Source organism: Macrobrachium rosenbergii, chromosome 41 (genome assembly GCF_040412425.1).
Source record: "Macrobrachium rosenbergii isolate ZJJX-2024 chromosome 41, ASM4041242v1, whole genome shotgun sequence".
Lineage (NCBI taxonomy): Eukaryota > Metazoa > Arthropoda > Malacostraca > Decapoda > Palaemonidae > Macrobrachium > Macrobrachium rosenbergii.
The window spans coordinates 43,598,899-43,618,533 of NC_089781.1; the positions used below are offsets into that span (position 1 = coordinate 43,598,899).

The 19,635-nt window shown below is 38.9% G+C and overlaps 1 protein-coding gene across 2 annotated transcripts in view; it reads left to right on the forward strand.

The window, feature by feature from the left end:
* Ptp69D (Protein tyrosine phosphatase 69D) overlaps positions 1–19,635 on the forward strand; it is a 752,166-nt gene that overhangs the window by 277,567 nt on the left and 454,964 nt on the right. For both annotated transcript variants that reach the window (XR_010849719.1, XM_067084316.1), the window contains exon 9: positions 14,473–14,693. Coding sequence is in view for 1 of the 2 variants with exons in the window: in XM_067084316.1 (XP_066940417.1) it covers positions 14,473–14,693 (221 nt within the window). In the remaining variant the exon portion in view is untranslated. The remainder of the gene's footprint in view (positions 1–14,472; positions 14,694–19,635) is intronic.

The following is a 19,635-nucleotide window of genomic DNA, read 5'->3' on the forward strand; positions in this document are numbered from 1 at the left end:
TCATACGTAACTCGGCCTTGCCGGCGTGTCTTCTTCCGCTGGGTGATCTCCTCTTGGATGGGCTCATGACTCGTCGTAATCATGGGCACGAGTCGGACCCCCTTCCAACAGATGACGAAGACATCTCCCTTCCGCCGCCACTCTGTCTCTCCTCTTGCAAGATGTTGCGGGTGGCTAGCAAACCTCTTGAGGACATTCGGGGCCCCACGCACCAACCGAAGGGTACCACTGACGTGCACACCTGCTTCATACAGTTCCTGGGCCAGGGATACCAAGTTATAATAATTATCCATAAACAGGTGGTATCCCTGGTTACGGAAATGATTCACAAGACCGAAGACAGTGTCACGCAGCGTGGAGAAGACCCCAGAATACACCAAGAAGTCCACGACGTATCCAGTTTTGGCTTCCATAATAAAAAACAACTTTACACCATACTTCTTTGGCTTCTTGGGGTTGTACACTTTGATACTTAGATGCCCTTTGTATGGCATCATACCCTCATCCAAAGAAAGGTTCTTCAAAGGAACCACGAGAGTCTGGCACCGTTCACGAATGAACTCCAACACTGGGCGGACTAAGATGAGGCGGTCGGGTTATTCGGGGTATAGCCCTTCGGTTGAAGGCGTTGAAATACCTGTCCAACGCCAGGAAACTATCACGGGACATAATGCCGCCACATTAGGCGTGCCAAAAAAATTCTGCCTCCAATATTGCCTGACGTCAGCAGCAGGCATCATCCCAAAGAATATGTGGAGCCCCGAAAAGTGCGCCATGTCCGTGAGGTTGCAGCCCGCCAGCCAGCGGTGCGACAACGTCGTCCGCAATTCCTCACAGCAGTACCGAGAGTAATCTACCGTCTCCATCGAACCAGGAATTCAAGCAATTCCCGCGTCAGGAAAAGCTGAATGAACCCCAGTACTGTGAGAGGCACAGGGACGGTCAGTCCAGGTACTGCCGTGAATGGGTGCATGTTAGGTGGGGTGGGGTCCTCCGACCACCCCTCATCACTTTCGGACGAACGGCCTTCACTTAAGCTGCCGCGACGTTGCGACCTTCTACGGGTTTGCGCATGTGCACGGGCACGTCTTCGCACTCTCACACTCCCAGCTGGGCCGTCTCCTTCACTTTCTGTTTCGTCCCCACCAGCCACAATCGAGTCATCCTCTTCCTCCTCCAACTCACTTTCTCCCTCGTAGGCACTAAACCCACTAAACTCTAATTCACTTTCCTGCTGAGGATTCCGTACGGACATTGGTGGCAAATATTCGTCATCGCTGACGTCAGGCGTTATGTCGTCATCGCTGACGTCAGGCGTTATGTCGTCATCGCTAGATGACCAACTACCACCGAAATCAGGACTTTCGACCTGCTCTCGATCAAGCTCCAACAAGTACTCATCAATGTCCTTTTGTTGGAGGCCTCCCAAATGTTTTCGGATGCCCTCAGGACACCCCGATGCTTCCTAGGGGTCGTAAAAGGAACGGGATGTGGTCCTTGGTCGCCATAGGTCACACGTCGCGAACAACACGCTGCTGAGAAGCTGGGTCACTCTGGTTGCTGGGTCCTTCTCCAGCATCCAAGTCCAAAACTCGCCTCACACGCTCACTTCCGACAGGCAATGTGCGCCTTTCACGCCCTGACGCCTTTGCGACATCTCTGCAAACGTTCTGTTGCAGCACGAATTCGCTAACACTGCAAAAAGTTCAGCAAAACACGCCTGCGTCAAAATATCGATCCCGCAAGGTGCTACTCTGATGCTCTCTGATGCGAGATGGGGAAATTCGGCGATGCGGCGTCTGGGTGACGCTCAGAAACAAAACAGCAGCTGGATCCGTGAACTCCCAGCATCCGCCGAGGCGCGGGATTTGAATTCTTCCGCAAACTAGGCCTATAATTATTTTTCCACGAATATTTAAAAAAAGCATTTTCAGTCGACGTTTGCAACTTCCACTCAGCATTCGACAGACAATTTTGGACGACGTTTAAAACGTCCAACAGGCGTTTAAGGGTTAAAAAGACCAAATGAAAATCAAGTACTCCAGACAACAGTGGGTGCCAAACTGCTGAGATATGCCAAAGTCTGGGCACAGAGAGGGGCGGACGACTGGTCCCTCTCTATTCTAAGGAAAGGTTATCTCATCCCCTTCAGGGAGAGTCCTCCCTTGACAACAACTCCAAGGGAGTTATCAGCCAGATACAAGGATCCTGTCAAGAACCAGGCCCTTCTACAAGCAGTGGAACAAATGCTGGAAAAGGAAGCCATAGAGCCGGTTCAAGAGCTCCATTCCCCAGGGTTTTACAATCGGCTGTTTCTGGTGCCGAAATCTTCGGGGGGGTGGAGGCCGGTTCTGGATGTAAGCGCCCTGAACTTCTTCTTTATCAAGACAAAGTTCACCATGGAGACGACCTCTTCGGTTTTTTCTGCTCTTCGTCCAGGGGATTGGATGGTCTCCCTGGACCTTCAGGACGCTTATTTCCACATTCCCATTCATCCCTCTTCAAGGAAATTCCTAAGGTTCGTGGTTCAGGGAAAAGTATTCCAATTCAGGGCCCTGTGCTTCCGACTTTCGACGGCCCCCCAAGTGTTCACGGGCATTTTGAGGAATGTAGCACGCTGGTTACATCTAGAGGGAGTAAGGATCTCGATGTATCTCGATGACTGGCTGATTCGAGCACAATCGAAGGAGATTTGTCTGGAGTATTTGCCTATCACTCTAAATTTGACCCAGTCCCTAGGACTGTTAGTAAACCTAGAGAAGTCCCAGGTGATTCCGCAGCAGAGCATTGTTTACCTGGGAACTTGGATGGATTCTCGGGATTTTCTAGCATTTCCATCCCGGGAGAGAAGAGATCGCTGCCTGGAGAAGTTGACTGTCTTCCTAGAGAAAGAACATTGTTCCGCGAGGGAATGGATGAGTCTGCTGGGGACCATTTCCTCTCTGGAACAGTTCGTTTCCTTAGGAAGACTTTACCTAAGACCCCTTCAATTCTACCTGAAGGAGAGATGGGATCAGAAGTCTCAGGAAGCAGCATCGTTCCAGATATTGGACAGAGTAAAGGAGGATCTCCGTTGGTGGTTGGACCCTCACAAATTAAACCGAGGATTGCCTCTTCAGTTACCGAGCCCTCACCTAGTGTTGTTCTCAGACGCCTCAGAGTTGGGATGGGGAGCAACACTGGCTCGAGAGAAGTGTCAGGCACCTGGAAGGGAGAACAGGTGAGCTGGCACATCAACAAGAAAGAACTGTCCATGTGCATCTAGCTCTCATCCAGTTCGAGCCACTAGTCACAGGACATGTGATTCAAGTAAACTCGGACAACACTACAGTCCTGGCTTACATCATGAAACAGGGAGGAACACATTCCTTCTCCTACGAAACAGCGAGGACGTTGTTGTTGTGGGCGGAGGAGAGAAAGATCAGACTCCTCACCAGGTTCGTGCAAGGGGAAAGGAATGTGAGGGCCGATCTACCAAGCAGAAAAGATCAAGTCCTACCCACGGAGTGGACTCTCCACTCAGAAGTTTGCAAAAAGCTGTGGAGCCTTTGGGCAAGGCCGAATATATATCGACCTCTTTGCAACTCACTGGAACGCAAGATTGGAAAACTACTGCTCTCCAATCTCAGACCCGAGGGCAGTTGCCATAGACGGTCTTCTCCTAGAGTGGTCCGGAGTAGACAGGTATGCTTTTCCCCCATTCAAGATCTTGGGGGAAGTAGTAAGAAACTTCGCGTCTTCGAAAGGCACGAAACTGACCCTGATCGCCCCGTTTTGGCCAGCTCAAGATTGGTTCACAGAGGTACTGGAATGGATGATGGATTTTCCCAGATCGCTTCCACACGGGAACGATCTTCTCAGACAGCCCCACTTCGACAGATTCCACAAGAATCTCCCCTCTCTCAATCTGACTGCCTTCAGACTATCGAAGGACTGGTCAGAGCGAAGGGATTTTCAAGCAAGGCTGCAAAGGCTATTGCCAGAGCCAGGAGAACCTCAACCTTGCGCCTACCAGTCTAAGTGGGAGGTTTTAGAAGATGGTGCAAGATCCATAAGATATCCTCTTCCAGTACCTCTGTGACAGGCATCGCTGACTTCCTTCTGTACTTGAGGGAGCAGTGCAACCTCGCTGTACCGACAATCAAAGGTTACAGGAGTATGCTGGCTTCAGTATTCAGACACAGAGGTCTGAATATCTCTGAAGATAAAGACCTACATGACCTCATAAGGTCTTTTGAAACGTCTAAATCCCAGACCTCGAAGCCTCCCAGTTGGAATTTGGATGTAGTTTTAAAATTTTTAATGTCCAAGAAATTCGAACCTCCTCAAAAAGCTTCCTTCAGGGATCTGACCAGGAAGTCACTGTTTCTCTTTGCTCTGGCTTCTGCTAAGAGAATAAGCGAACTACAAGCTTTAGAAGGTAGGGTTGGGTTTAAGAAAGACTCAGCTATATGCTCCTTCAAACCCTTCTTCTTGGCGAAGAATGAAAACCCTTCTAAACCATGGCCAAGAAGCTTCGAGTTAAAAGGTCTCTCGTCAGTGACAGGGCAAGAGTTGGAGAGGACTCTGTGTCCGGTTAGGAGCCTCAAATTCTACCTTGATAAGAAGAAACAGCTGGGAGGTACAGTCTAGAGTCTCTGGTGCTCAGTCAGGGATCCTACTAGATTGATCTCGAAGAATGCGCAAGCTTTTTTCATTAAGGACGTCATCAAAGAAGCGCATCTTTCTTGTGAGGATGAGCACCTAAAGCTCCTTAGAGTGAAAGCACACGAAGTGAGAGCCATTGCGACATCTTTGGCTTTTCACAAGACGTCTCTCCAGACCCTTATAGAGGCGACTTACTGGAGGTGTAATTCAACTTTCGCATCTCATTATTTAAGGGATGTTAGAGTTACGTATGATAAGTGCTTCTCTCTAGGAGCGTACGTATCTTAGGATTCGGTGCTGGGACAGGGAGCTGAAACTAATCCTTTATAGTTTAGCTATTTTAGTTGATTTTAATGCTTTGTGATGTGTATTTTTATGGTTGATTGGAAGAGGGTGTTGGAGTAAAGCCCCCCTTTCAATTCGTAACACTAACAAGGTTAGGCTCGGTCAGGTGGTCGGGATTGGTTGTTATGCTCCTTGTTGTTTTTTATTGATACCTAGCTCAGTCATGTAAGAGGGATAGCCCCCATTGATATGATTCAGGTAAAGGCTCTGTCATGTAAGTGGGTCAGCCCCATTGACACGATCCATAATAGGCTCTGTCATGTAAGTGGGTCATCCCCATTGACACGATCCAGAAGGGCTGTCAGTCATAGGTCGATCCTCGCTGAAGCTCTTGAGGCAAGCAGACTCATAGACAGTATCCATGAAGTCTTCTGCCCAATCAGGTAAGAACCATGGTTTTGTATATCCTACAACATATGTTGTTTCCCATTTTTTAGTTATTAGCTGTCTCTTGCCCTCCTCCAAGGGTGCCAATCAGCTAAGTATATATCTGACGGGTAAGTTGCATGTACAAAAATGATATTTTTATGATAAAATAAAGTTTTGTACATACTTACCCGGTAGATATATACGATGAATGGCCCGCCCAGCCTCCCCTCAGGAGACAGGTGGAAGAGAAAATCTGATTAGAAAACGGGAATGGTTCCTATTCCCGCCACCCAGCGGCGGGAAAGGTAGATCACCTGACCTACCTGCCGCATGTGCCGCGAGATTTGAAATTCTGTCGGGAATGTCGGAGACTATAGCTAAGTATATATCTGCTGGGTAAGTATGTACAAAACTTTATTTTATCATAAAAATATCATTTTTGAGTGTATGAATACATGTTTTTGCCACAAACAAGAGGTGTATCAGTATTTGTTGCTGTAAACTTGCGTAGACTAAAGAAACTTATGAAGCATAACAAAATTGTGGCCCCTTTATATGGCCTGGCCTTTCATACAACCTTGAAAGAAAGAGATGTAGCATGCCCAGTGAAAATGGATCCAGAAGACGATCTTCAGCAATTTGTAAATCAAAGCATGCAGGTATAATGAGGTAAGTACTGTACAGTATTATGAATTTAGGTATAATGAGGTAAATACTGTATTATGAATGGTAAACATATTGAGAGTAGGCTATAGTTCATCAAATTGTCTGTCCTTTATGTTTAAAAAGAAATGACATTGATAGGAAAATCTTTTCAAAACTGCTCTGCAACTGTGCAGCTGCATCCTACCATAATTTACTCTGAATCCAAAGTAGTTTTTCCTTCTGTCTACTTTCCATTGACAGACAGTTATGCAGTTACCCTTTGACTTTGTCCATGTTTCCTGGACCTGCTAGTATTTGCTTGCTTTCTTTGCTCTTAAGTCTCCTTAATGTGCATAATATGAGAAACATTTGCATTTGTGAGGTATTTACCATCCTTGTTTTTGTTTAAACATTTGTGCTTGTGAGGCTGGTACTAAATGTGGCAATTGTGTGAATGGGTCTGGTAGTCAAGAAAATATTTTCTGACCTGCCTTGATGAACATGGTCCAGGCAAGGCTTCGGGCAGATGAGGATACTTTTATGACCAAGGCATCTTCCTTTAGACCATTTCTTTTCTCTTCCAAAGAGCACACTTATACCGCACAGGAATGCTATGTTTCTGTCTTTCAGCGGACAACAAATATGAGTATGTGGAACAGCATTGCAAAGCCCTTTGCAGAGTTTTGGAGATATTGTCTCTTACATTAAAATTGAGTATGTGTCCAACCTTCACCAGTTTATAGCTTTCTTTTGACTACACAAGTTCTTCAGTTTAGAGCCCTGTGCATCAGTCTGAGTAAGGCATAACAGAACTCATGAGGTTACTCATTGGTGTCCATATGTTGTCACGTTTTGGGATTCCGTATGTCTCCTATAGCTGGGTTCTGACCAGGTTTCTCAAAGGAATCTTGTGGGCCAAAGATTTTATACTCAACCATGATATGAAATTGGAAATATTCAAAATTATTCCTAGTTCCATCACACGTGATAGCTAATCTGGGAATGAAGCTACTCTTAAGCTTTCAGGCTTTTCCATCAGAGAAGTGAGTAGACTCATTTCTCGCGATTTTCCCAAAGTTTTTTCTTCAGATGTGTCGGAAGTAGGAACCTAGATACAGTATGTGATTATTAGCTTGATGATGAATAATATTCCCAAGACCAGGAAGGACATTCTTTATTACACAAGCTTTCGAGGTATAAAACCTCATCATCAGGCTGAAAAACCGACAAGGATGAGAATCTATGAAATTACAGTAAAATGAATTGTCATAATAAATCTTCGGCAAAAATACTAACCAAATATATAAAACGAACAGTAATTACAAACTAAAAGGGTGAGATGCAAAAAACAAAAAATTAAAAACGAACACAAACAAAAATATTAAAATTAGGTGAAATTTAAACAAACTACCAATCACAAAGTAAAATATTTAACGACCCAGTTGTGTACCTACTATGAAATTACACGATAGCTAGTTGAATACCAGACGAGTTGTTCGATTCCGGTTTCATCTTTTTAATGAACAGCAACTCTGAAATCACTGTTTATTAAAAAGATGAAACTGGAATTGAACAACAACTCATCTGGTATTCAACTAGCTATCATGTAATTTCATAGTAGGTACACAATTAGGTCGTTAAATATTTTACTTTGTGATTGGTAGTTTGTTTACATCTCACCTTATTTTTATATTTTTATGTTTGTGTTCATCTTTAATTTTTCGTGTTTTTGCGTCTCACCCTTTTAGTTTGTAAATACTGTTTGTTTTATATATTTGGTTAGTATTTTTGCTAAAGCTTTATTATGACAATTCATTTTATTGTAATTTCATTGATTCTCATCCTTGTCGGTTTTTCAGCCTGATGATGAGGTTTTATACCTCGAAAGCTTGTGTAATAAAGAATGTTCTTCCTGGTCTTGGCAATATTATTCATCATCAAGCTAAGATTTCCAAGTAGCTGCCCAATTACAAGATAGTATGTTATTTTGTTAGTAAAGAAGGAAGATGCTTCCATATAAGCAGTCTAGAAGTATTTGGCTGGTTGGAAGAGTCTGCATGCAAAAGTTTTAGCCTCTGGGAAGACAGTAGTAATTGCCTCAGAAAGCATGACCCTCGCATACCTTGAGAAGCGGGTATGGTTGCCCCACCAACAGGTATGGCAATACCTGTGAAAACCAGGGCTTGCCAAAAGTCAGTATGTTTACGACAAGCTAGAACAAATAACTAAATTTATTGCTGTCTCTCTGTCAAGACCCTCAGGCTTGAGCAGTTGATGCAGTACTGACTGGCTGGTCCAATCTACACTTTGGGGTTTCCTCTCTTTGCACTTTGAAGGCAAGTTGTGAACAGATTCTGGACCTCCAAGGATTTGTTAACCCTTAAACGCCGAGCCTTTATTTACAATAGTATCTGCCGTATGCCGGCGGGGTTTGAGAGTTAGCGCCGAAGCGGGAAGAAAGTTTTTTTTCAAAAATTCACAGCACACTTAGTTTTTAAGATTAGGAGTTCATTTTTGGCTCCTTTTTTTGTTATTGCCTGAAGTTTAGTATGCAGCCATCAGAAATGAAAAAAAATATCATCATATATAAATATTGGAATATATGACAGCTTGAAAAAAATTTTTTTATATAATTGTATACAAATCGTGCTGTGAGTAAAACTGTTAAAGCTAACGAGTGATTTTTTTTTTCGTTGTATTGTACACTAAATTGTGATGATTTTGGTATATAACAAATTGTAAAACGATCAAAGCAACACAGAGAAAATATTATCACAAAATGATGCATGAATTTGTAACGAGCCGACGTAAAAACAAGTTTTTTTCTAAAATTCACCATAAATCGAAATATTGTGCTAGAGACTTCCCGTTTGTTTCAAAATGAAGGTAAATGATTGAATGTTACTAGAATGTAAGAGTTTTAGCTTACAATTGCATTTTTCGACCATTTCGGTCGAGTTGAAGTTGACCAAAGGTTGAAATTTTGGCACTTATCGTGATTTATATGAAAATATTTCAAAACTGATAAAAGCTACAACCATGAGTTATTTTTTGTTGTATTCTACATGAAATTGCACACATTTTCATATATAAAACTTTATGTAAGGCCTAATATAAAATGGTGCGAAAATTACGACAAGGTGACTAAAGAAATTCTTAGATTTTCTGCAAAGTTACCGCGCACGGACGTAAGGAAAATGTTTTTTTCAAAAATTCACGATAAATCGAAATATTGTGCTAGAGACTTCCAATTTGTTGCAAAATGAAGGTAAATAATTGAATATTACTAGAATGTAAGAGTTTTAGCTTACAATTGCATTTTTCGACCATTTCAGTAGAGTCAAAGTTGACCTAAGGTTGAAATTTTGGCACTTATTGTGATTTATATGAAAATATTTCAAAACTCATAAAAGCTACAACCATGAGTTATTTTTTGTTATATTTTACATGAAATTGCACACATTTTCATATATAAAACTTTATGTAACGGCTAATATAAAACAGTGCAAACATTACGACAAAGTGACGAAAGAATTTCTGAGATTTTTGGCCAAGTTACCGTGTGCGTACGTAAGGAAAAAGTTTTCAAAAATTCACCATAAATCGAAATATTTCGGTAGAGACTTCCAATTTGCTGCAAAATGAAGGTAAATGATTGAATATTACTAGAATGTAAGAGTTTTAGCTTACAATTGCATTTTTCGACCATTTCGGTCAAGTTAAAGTTGACCGAAGGTTGAAATTTTGGCACTTATCATGATTTATATGAAAATATTTCAAAACTGATAAAAGCTACAACCATGGGTTATTTTTTGTTGTATTTTACATGAAATTGCACACATTTTCATATATAAAACTTTATGTAACGCCTAATAGAAAACAGTGCAAAAATTACAACAAAGCGACGAAAGAATTTTGAGATTTTCGGCCGAGTTACCGCACGCGGATGTAGGGAAAAAGTTTTTTTTTTCAGAAATTCACCATAAATCTAAATATTGTGCTAGAGACTTCCAATTTGTTGCAAAATAAAGGTAAATGATTGAATATTATTAGAATGTAAGAGTTTTAGCTTACAATTGAGTTTTTTTACCATTTCAGTCGAGTCAAAGTTGACCGAAGGTTGAAATTTTGGCACTTATCTTGATTTATATGAAAATATTTCAAAACTTATAAAAGCTACAACCATGTTTTATTTTTTGTGTATTCTACATGAAATTGCATACATTTTCATATATAAAACTTTATGTAACTGCTAATATAAAATGGTGCAAAAATTACGACAAAGTGACAAAAGAATTTCTGAGATGCATCGCTGATGCTCTGTAGTGCAAGAAGAAAGAAATTCGTGCATGCGCGGCTGGGTAACACTTGTAAACAAAACAACAGTGTGATCCATGAACTCCCAGCATCCCTCAAGGTGCGTGATTTAAAATCTTTCGCAAACTAGGCCTATAACTATTTTTTCGCGAATATTAAAAAAACTTATTGTAGTTGACGTACCATATGTCCACTCGGCACCCTACAGACAATTTTAGTCGACGTATGATATGTCCAGTTGGCGTTTAAGGGTTAATAGTATGTTAAGTAAACACATCCAGTGGTTTTTCAGATGATTATTCCTTCTGTTTTTTAACTAAGCTACAATGAGCTCTTCCATTAAGTTTCTCTTGTTTGTTACTATTTCTTGAAGTAACTATTACAGGCAGGGTAGGTGAATGCACATTTGAAAGATAACTCTTTATCAAGTCTACTTGGAATTTTCCTGCATTGATTATTTGCAAACCAATATGTTTTCCTTTACATGGAATCCTGTATACAACTTCACTGTCAGCCTGCTTCACATTCTGATTCCTCTCACACTGTTTTTAATTTCCTTTCAAATACTTCTACAACAATCACTTGACAATGTTATGCATTATCATTTCCTACTGGGAACTTGAATAAATCAAGACTCTTGGTTCACACCACTGATTTGAATGCTAAGTTTATGAGTTTCCAATAGGAATGTTTGAGAAGCACCAGTTTTCGTCATGTGCACCATCAACAGCAATTTACAGATAATACTAGCTGCGAAGCAGAGTAAGCATTCAAAAGACAAAAGAAGGCCTTTTCCATCACGGCTTAATCACCCAAGATTCTTCACCGTCGAAGCCAATGAAAATTTATTACAGTACTACAGGTGAAGGGGAGCAGAGCCAAACTTTAACACTATCTTGCTCAAGCAATAATAAAAATGAAAAATACAGTGGTTTAAAAAATGCATGCCTCTTCTCACAAACCCAATTTTCCATACTACCACCATAATCCTACACCTTAAACTATCATCCTAAAACACTTTAGTAACAATTCAAAAACTCTTAAAAATGTTTAGCTTACACTAGCTATGTGTAAAAACTAATCAAGTTTTCCCCTATCTTCAAGTACATCCATTTTCTCTTCTACACTTCAAGCCATCCCATTTTCTTTTTACAATACATAGGGGAAACATTGGGAATTCGCAAGTATATTAAGTACTTTACAGTACGTAAATATTTAATATACCATATATTTTTGTGTATAAGACGACCTTTAGATAAGATGAGGTAAAGAATTATGACAAATTTTCATGAGTTTATCTCATATCTGTAGTAAAAGATGACTGCTAAATTACAAAATCATCTGTGTATAGACTAGTTTTTGCAACAACAGGTATCTTATGAAATATTGGTTATGTAAAGATGATATTACAAATGCTGTTTTACTTACTGTATCCTTAGAAATTCAAAATACCGTATATACTCGTGTGTCATGTGACTTTGGAAGACATAATTTTGAAGCTAATTTTAAGGGGGTTGCATCATATATGAAACATAAAATTAGTGTATGTAATATTCACTTTATTATCATATTATAAAATACAAACATAACAAATAAGCATCTTTTCCATGGATCTTTTAACAAGTTGTGCTTTATTTCACTGTATCCAGTAATACTGTATGTATTCGCATATTACCAATTGTATTATAAAATACAAACATAACGATCATGTGCCATTTGCATTGTTTAGGTTTCCGTGAACGTGGGCAACGATACCTTCCGGGAAGTTTTGTTTTGGCATCATTTCAATTTCCGTTTAAAGATAACCATGAGGGAAGGCTTCGTCCCATTTGCCTTACACATTAAAACAACAGTAAAATGTGTTCTTTCATGCCCAGTAGTTTTGATTAAAATACTTTTCTCTCCAGTATTATTTACGGTTGAGTTTGATGGCATATCGAAGGTAGGAGTTTCATCCATGTTGCTGATGCACGTTAATTTATAGTCATTAGCGTTTGAAACATTGTTTTCTCAGCTTCAGCTACAACTTACAGCTTAAATTTAGCAGTAAATTTCCATGCAATCTTTTCTCCATAGCGAATAAGGGTATAATGTCAAATATACAGTATGTTAGTCCTATTCTACTTAACGTCATTTGTAACTTAACAACAGTAATTGTTTACTATCATACGATGGTTGAAATGCAAGCAAAACAGCTGTTGTTATCCAATTCAGTTGTTCATAGTCGCGGCCAAGACTGTGTTCATAGAAAAACAATTTTTTTTTGTTTGGTTGTTTATGGCTGTCCTTGTTTACTCAACGAGCATAATGTAACTAACGATATTTTTATCATTCACTTTTACTTTTTTAACTTATTTAACTAGAAGATGGGATAAAGAGATGGATTAAAAGAGATTTGTCCATAGTAGTCTGGTCTCTCAAAAAAGGAACTTGCATGATACACGAAATACATGATAAAATAATTTTTTTTCGGGTGAAAATTTAGGGGTCGCACGATGTGCGAGATCACGCATTAATGGGTATGTACAGTAAACAAAATAACAAAGTTGATTTTATATCATGTTTTTCCTACACATGTCGCCTAAAAGGGGAACCATCGTTTTGTTTACATTTCATCACCAATCATAAGCAACCCCTAACAATAATACGATTAAGTGTGATAATTATCATATATAGTTATCGTTCATATGACTGAATTGTTCTAAACAGTTACAAACAGCTTGAATTTTTAATGAAAAATTAATATTTTATCCTAAATGTTATTACTACCGTAATTACGCTATGTTACTGAGAGATAAAGGTTGCTGTGAGTGCAACCATAACCTGATATTTACATTTTGTCAGCTGACCTCGCATAGACAAAAGTTGATTTTATTGATATGGAAGTATTCCTTGAGTAGGCTATTTATTTTGAAGATATGCCAATAATATATAAGGTAAAAATGTTTTTATTACCTTTATTATCAGTTTATTTCTTAATATGAATCTTTTCATGTATGTCGGTGGTTATCACACTGAGACTGTGGCTAGCCTACTGATAAACATCACCTAGAATTCAAGGTTTGATTTTTAGAATGGTAGTATAAGACAACCCCCAATTTTTAGGGGTGAATTTTATGATTTAAAGGTCGTCTTATATGTGGAAATATATGGTACATTAAAAAAAAAGCATTTTTTTGATATTTTTTTGTGTGTACGTTAATATTATTTGAAAATTAGTACATAATTTTTTCACCATAAAAAATGTATTTAGTTGTGAAGATAAAGTAATTAGTGAATATTTATCGATGAAAAAGTCCGCGAATTACCGAATTTTCAGTGAATAATTTGGGGATGAGTTCCACAGAAAAATCCGCAGATAGGTGAAGCCATGAATCCTGAATCTTTTGTATGCTGTAAATTTTTGAGTTTCACAGAATGCTTTCGTTGGAAATAAGCTGTCCTTGTGTATTTATGGAGCAAGCTTCAGTTCTGAAATCAGAAAAAATAAAAAATTGAAACGTGGTGCCGCTCCATAACCAATGGCGGCTGATTCAAAAACTTCTCGGATCATTGGAGTTCCCAGACCACAGAATGCCAGATTTTTAAGGTCAGACTGTACTGCAGTGAGTTGAAACTGTATATTTAGGAGACATTTTCCTTGTGGTAATGCCATAATATGTGGCTTTTGGTAATGGTTTTTAATTTGAAGTTTACTGCTACAATGTAGACTATGTGAAGTAGGTCAGTAGTCCATATTCATTAAAAAGTTATGTTGAGTGAAACTTTCATATTGGAGAAAAAATTTATTTTGCCTTGTAAGTGTTAATAAGAACTGATAAATAAGGATCATAGGTGAGGTTGGTGCTCATAACATCTCTAAATGCCTGTCATAATTGTTATAAAATTTGATAGGGTTACTGCAGTGTTGTTATAGTTATCATTTGTCTATTCTTTTGTAGACTTCCTTACTTGTTTGGTTTTGTAAGCTGAAAATTCTTTTGTCCCTGTAACTTTCTCAGAATAAGTTCAGTGTACAGTAGATGTTCTACCTTTATCTTGAATGCCTGGCTTATATGATCTTGTTGGCATTGCTGGAGATGTACCTTCAAAGAGAATAAACATATTGATTTTTTAATTACTCACCAACCATCATCTGTTTTGTTTCAGAGCCAAAATTCATTCCAAAAGCATCACCACGTGGTTCTACCCTTGACTCATTCACAGTAGGATGGACTGAGCCCAGTGGAGATGCTGAAGAGTATGTTGGGTATTATATGCTCTCTCTAACTGACCCAGCTACTGGAGACTCTCAACAGGCAATAAAAGAAGCTCCGGCATCTGACCACATGTTTACAGGACTAAAACCAGCTACTCAGTATGAATTTAAAGTAAGTTTCATCCATTAATATTGTTTTATAGTTTAAAATTCATGTACCAATGAAAGCTACTGTATGATTTATTGTCTCATTAAAGCCGACTCAACACACATTTTTGTATGGAAGTATAGTAACCCTTCAGTTATCTAAATTAATAGAGCTAAGGGTCCATTGGATATGGGTGAGATCCGAACAATGGCAAGTAAAAAATCTAGGGATGCTCAAGGGTAACACCCTTCCTCACCTAACCTTGTCAATACAACATAATTGTAAATGCTCAGTGTGCTTATAAATAACAACCATCACACTTTAAACTGAAAACATTAGTCAAAAGGTACTTATCTACCTTTCCCCCCCCATATTTGTAAAAAATATACTGCAAAAATACACTTTAAAAAAAAAAAAGGGGCAACTCCTTCTTCTGACACAGTTTGGTATGCAGGTAGCCTACCTGTGTTTATCCACACCCTACCTTGGTTTTATGGTCATTAATGTATTATACAGAAACATCCTTATCAGTTGATACCATATTGTATTACTGTACATGAGATAAAAATATGTAGGCTGTGTGTGAACTATAGACCTAGGCTAGCCCAGGTGTTACAATCATAGTATCCATTTGCAAAAGTCATATGGGGTATTACAGCAGTATTTAAGAAGGTAATGGTAATGATACTGTTTTATTGTACATTACTGATATATTATCAATGTAATATGTATATAAAAAAAGATTGTCTTGTCATTTGTAATATTTATGTTCTCAGCATCAGCTGATTAAGCCTACTACCAAAAGAATTAGGAAAATAATTTTTTACTTGCTAAAAGAAATAATTTTATCAATTGGATTATTATTTTTAGTTTTGTACATAAATATAAAATGGGGGAAAACTTTACAATAGTGGCGCAGCCAGAATCTCGATAAATAGTACGTTACATGCAAAACATCATAGAAGATAACTTACTCTTCAGTCTAAAATACACCTGACAAGACACTAACCTGACCAAAATACGACAATTTCATGATCACACAATTTGGTACCAAACGGGATTTTTCTCAAGTCCCCAGCAGTTGTTACTGGTGACACGCTAGGTCGCTCTCCACTACTTCTTCCGATGGCCGCAGTACGTCATTACAGTCGCAGGCATTTCATAGGTTTGGTCAAAGGTTTATACACGTGTCGACCAGGTTGGGGTTACTGCACATGCGCAAGTTTTTTCTAATTGACCTATCATATTCTCCTATTGAAATTTGATCCAGCCCACCCAATCATAGGCCTAGGATTATGCCTGCTATAGCTTGGTTTGTTGACTTTGCTCTGAATTCGTCCATTTGATTTTCACCCACAAATGTGATGGATCTTCGCCTCCGTTTTGTATTAAGCATTGTTGATATTGCAGTTATATCCTGGGATTGTAATTTAACTATTGAGTTTTTAGCATGGCACAAAGTGTTAAATTTACGTATAAATGCCCTAGTTGCCTTAATATTTTAAAATTAACCAAAAATAACAGATTCCGTCAGGACAAAGTTATAAAGAATTTGGCTGGTAGACAATTGAGATGTCGCCTTGGTTTGAGAACATGCACCTTACTATTGAGCAAGTTCTTATGCTTTGTTTTTTTTTAACTTTAGCCGTTGTACTGAACTAGAGATTGCACATGCTGCCAGTGTATGTGAACATACCGTAAATGACTGGTACAACTTTTGCCCGGAAGTGGTATTGCATCACATTGAAAGTACTAGCATTTCAATAGGTGGTCCCAGCAAAATTGTAGAAATAGATGAGGCCAAGTTTGGCAAAAGAAAGTACAACAAAGGGAGGTATATTGAAGGGGTGTAGGTGTTTGGGGGCGGGGTTCAAACGGAATTCCAAAAAAAATTTTATAGCCCCGGTACCCAACCATATGAAGGAAACGCTAGTGGCCAAAATACGGAAATGGGTATTGCTGGGAACAAAGATAATAAGTGATTGTTGGCTGGCCTACAGTACTCCCAATTACAACTAGAAAGTTACACGCATGAAACCGTGAACCACTCACAAAACTTTGTGGACCCAGAAATTGGGGCATCAACCCAGGACATTGAATGTTGCTGGAGGGACGCTAGTGCTGATGTACCAAAATATGCCAGAAGGGAAGACGCTTTCAAAAAATACCTGGCATATCACCTCCTCCGCCGAAAATACCCAGTATATGAAGCCTGGTTTAATGTGTTCATGCGTGTTGTCACCACCCTGTACCCATCTCCGGTTTCCCCTGCCTTATATGTAGGTTAAGGTAAATATTCCTTAGGTAAGGGTAAGAGCGAATAGTAGCATATATTAGGTATATAAGTGTTCTTGTTGGCAAGTGGAAGACAGGGCTACTCACCATCAACTTGTCCTAAGAACAACCTATGTGTTCAAACTATGACTGTGTCCAAAATGGTAACCAACTGTTGGGCGGGTCCAGGAAGGGCAAAGCTCTCATGGCCAGTTCAGGGCACAGTGACCTAAGTAAGGTCAGGAAGGTAAGATTTGGTTAGGTCCGGACCTGGCACTCTAGAAAGATTAGGTTTGTTGCCATATACGTAAGAGTAGCCTAGGCCAGTCATGTCAGAACGTACTTTTAACTCATAAGTTCGAAGTAACTAGTTGAATGAAGCCTAGTATGAAGGTTGTCAGGTCAGTCTTTTAGTAAATAATATTTCTTATATAGGTACAATAGGCTAGCCTAACTGATATGTCCCCCTTACCCCATGAAGTAGTCTTTTGTATGTAGAGTGGAGGGTCAGTCACTTGGTAACACAATATTTCATATATATAGGTCAGGAGTAGCCTAATCGATGTGTCGTCCATTACCACGGCTAACCTTTTGTATGTAGGGTGGCGGGTCAGTCTGTCAATAATGAGGAATGTTTCTTATGTAGATAAGCAGCAGCCTAGGCTAGCAGTGTCCGAAGGTACATTAGGGCAGACTTCCCGAATGTTGTAGCCTCATGTGTAGAGTGGTGGGTCAGTAAATCGAGAATTGCGAAAGTCGCAGACATCTATACCTTTATGTCCATTCCCTAACCCAAAACCCCGTTTCCCAACAAGGTCCCCCTTACCTTTTGTTGTAGACTATTGCATATTCATGTATTGTATGTTTATGAGAATTATGTCAAAAACAACCATTTTCGTGGATTTCCTAGCGGTATTTGCCATTGTGTCTGTACTCCCCACCCAGAAACCCGGTTTCCAACAAGGTCCTCCTTACTGTTTGTTGTAGCCTTTTGCACATTCATTTACTGCATGTTTACGAAAATTATGCCAAAATGTACGTTTTTCATGTATTTCCTAGCAAGATATACAGTAGGCTGGGCAACTATTATAAAGTTTTACCAAAACAGGTATACAAAGGTAAACTAACATACTTTATGTTAAAGTAAAGTCCCTCAAAATCACAAAGCTGTTTCCCAGTTCATTTGTTCACAATGTAAACATACCTCTGTTCCCCTCAGTACTATACATATCCTTTAATGAAATATTAATTACTGTATCATTAACATAAAAATACAAAACTAAAACTCTAGGAAGTTCATGATGCCATCGAATGATCATGTGCATACATATGTACTTTTACTTTTTTTCTTATTTTTTTTTGCTTTCCTTTGCTTGATTTACTCTGCCATTTTTTTTGCAAGTTTAGTTGACTTAAGTATGATTATCGGGCATAACAGTGCACAAGATAATATTATATCACTGTTGATATTTGATCTTTAATCACCGTAAAAATATTTAAAATCCAAATTTCATGTGTAGCAACACAAAAACAAACAGGCTACAGCAAGTTTACCCACGCAACGGAATTAGTGCGTACATACGAGTTGTCTTTTTTTCTTTTTGTTTTGCTCAATTTAGTGTACCGTACTTCATTAGAAGTTTGACTCTATGACTATGATTATCACACATACCATAACAGCACTATACACAAGATAATGTTTCATCACTTAATATTTCATCTCAAATCACCCTAAAAATATTTAATATCCAGATTTCACATGTAGGCAAGAGAGTACCAGAGAGGCTATAGTAAGTTTACTCATGCCATGGAATAAGTGTGTACATATGTGTTGCTTTTTTTTTATCTTTTTGCTTTGCTCGATATAGTGTACCATATTTCATTACAAGTTTAGTTGATATTAAGTATTATATTATCACAAATATCATAACAGTGCATGAGAGAATATTTGATCTCTGCAGATATTTCATCTCTCTCTCTCTCTCTCTCTCTCTCTCTCTCTCTCTCTCTCTCTCTCTCTCTCTCTCTCTCTCTCTCTCTCTCTCTCTCTCTCTGCACATGATGCACTTATCCTTTGCTTTGAAAGAATAAAAAATTAGAAAGTACAGTAAAAATATAAATGAGAATACTGTAGTGTAAAATATAAATAAAAAGTGAAGGAGTGTGTGTGGGTGCATTACTGCACAGTACTTAGACTTTGATGTAAACATACCTCGGTTATTGTTTCTCTCTCTCTCTCTCTCTCTCTCTCTCTGTATTTACATATCCTTCAACAAAATGTGTATGTCGTGTTTGTTGTTTATATTAGTTTTTGGTAAGTGGTGGTTAATTATTAGTGTTGATTATGAATTGTTATAAGCCATGAGTTTGGTAATCTTGTTTGGAAGCTTAGCCTTGTCCAATTTATCAAATGAAATCATGTCTAAGCCATAAAATTTTAAGGGTTTTGTGATATTAAAGTCTCTCTCTCTCTCTCTCTCTCTCTCTCTCTCTCTCTCTCTCTCTCTCTCTCTCTCTCTCTCTCTCTCTCTCTCTCTCTCTCAAGGGTTTTGTGATATTAAGAGTCTCTCTCTCTCTCTCTCTCTCTCTCTCTCTCTCTCTTTTCTTAGTACAGAAAATATTTCATTTGTTTTACTCATTTTGTCCTGTTGTGGAATACATCTTTTGTACATACTGTACAGCATTTCTGTGA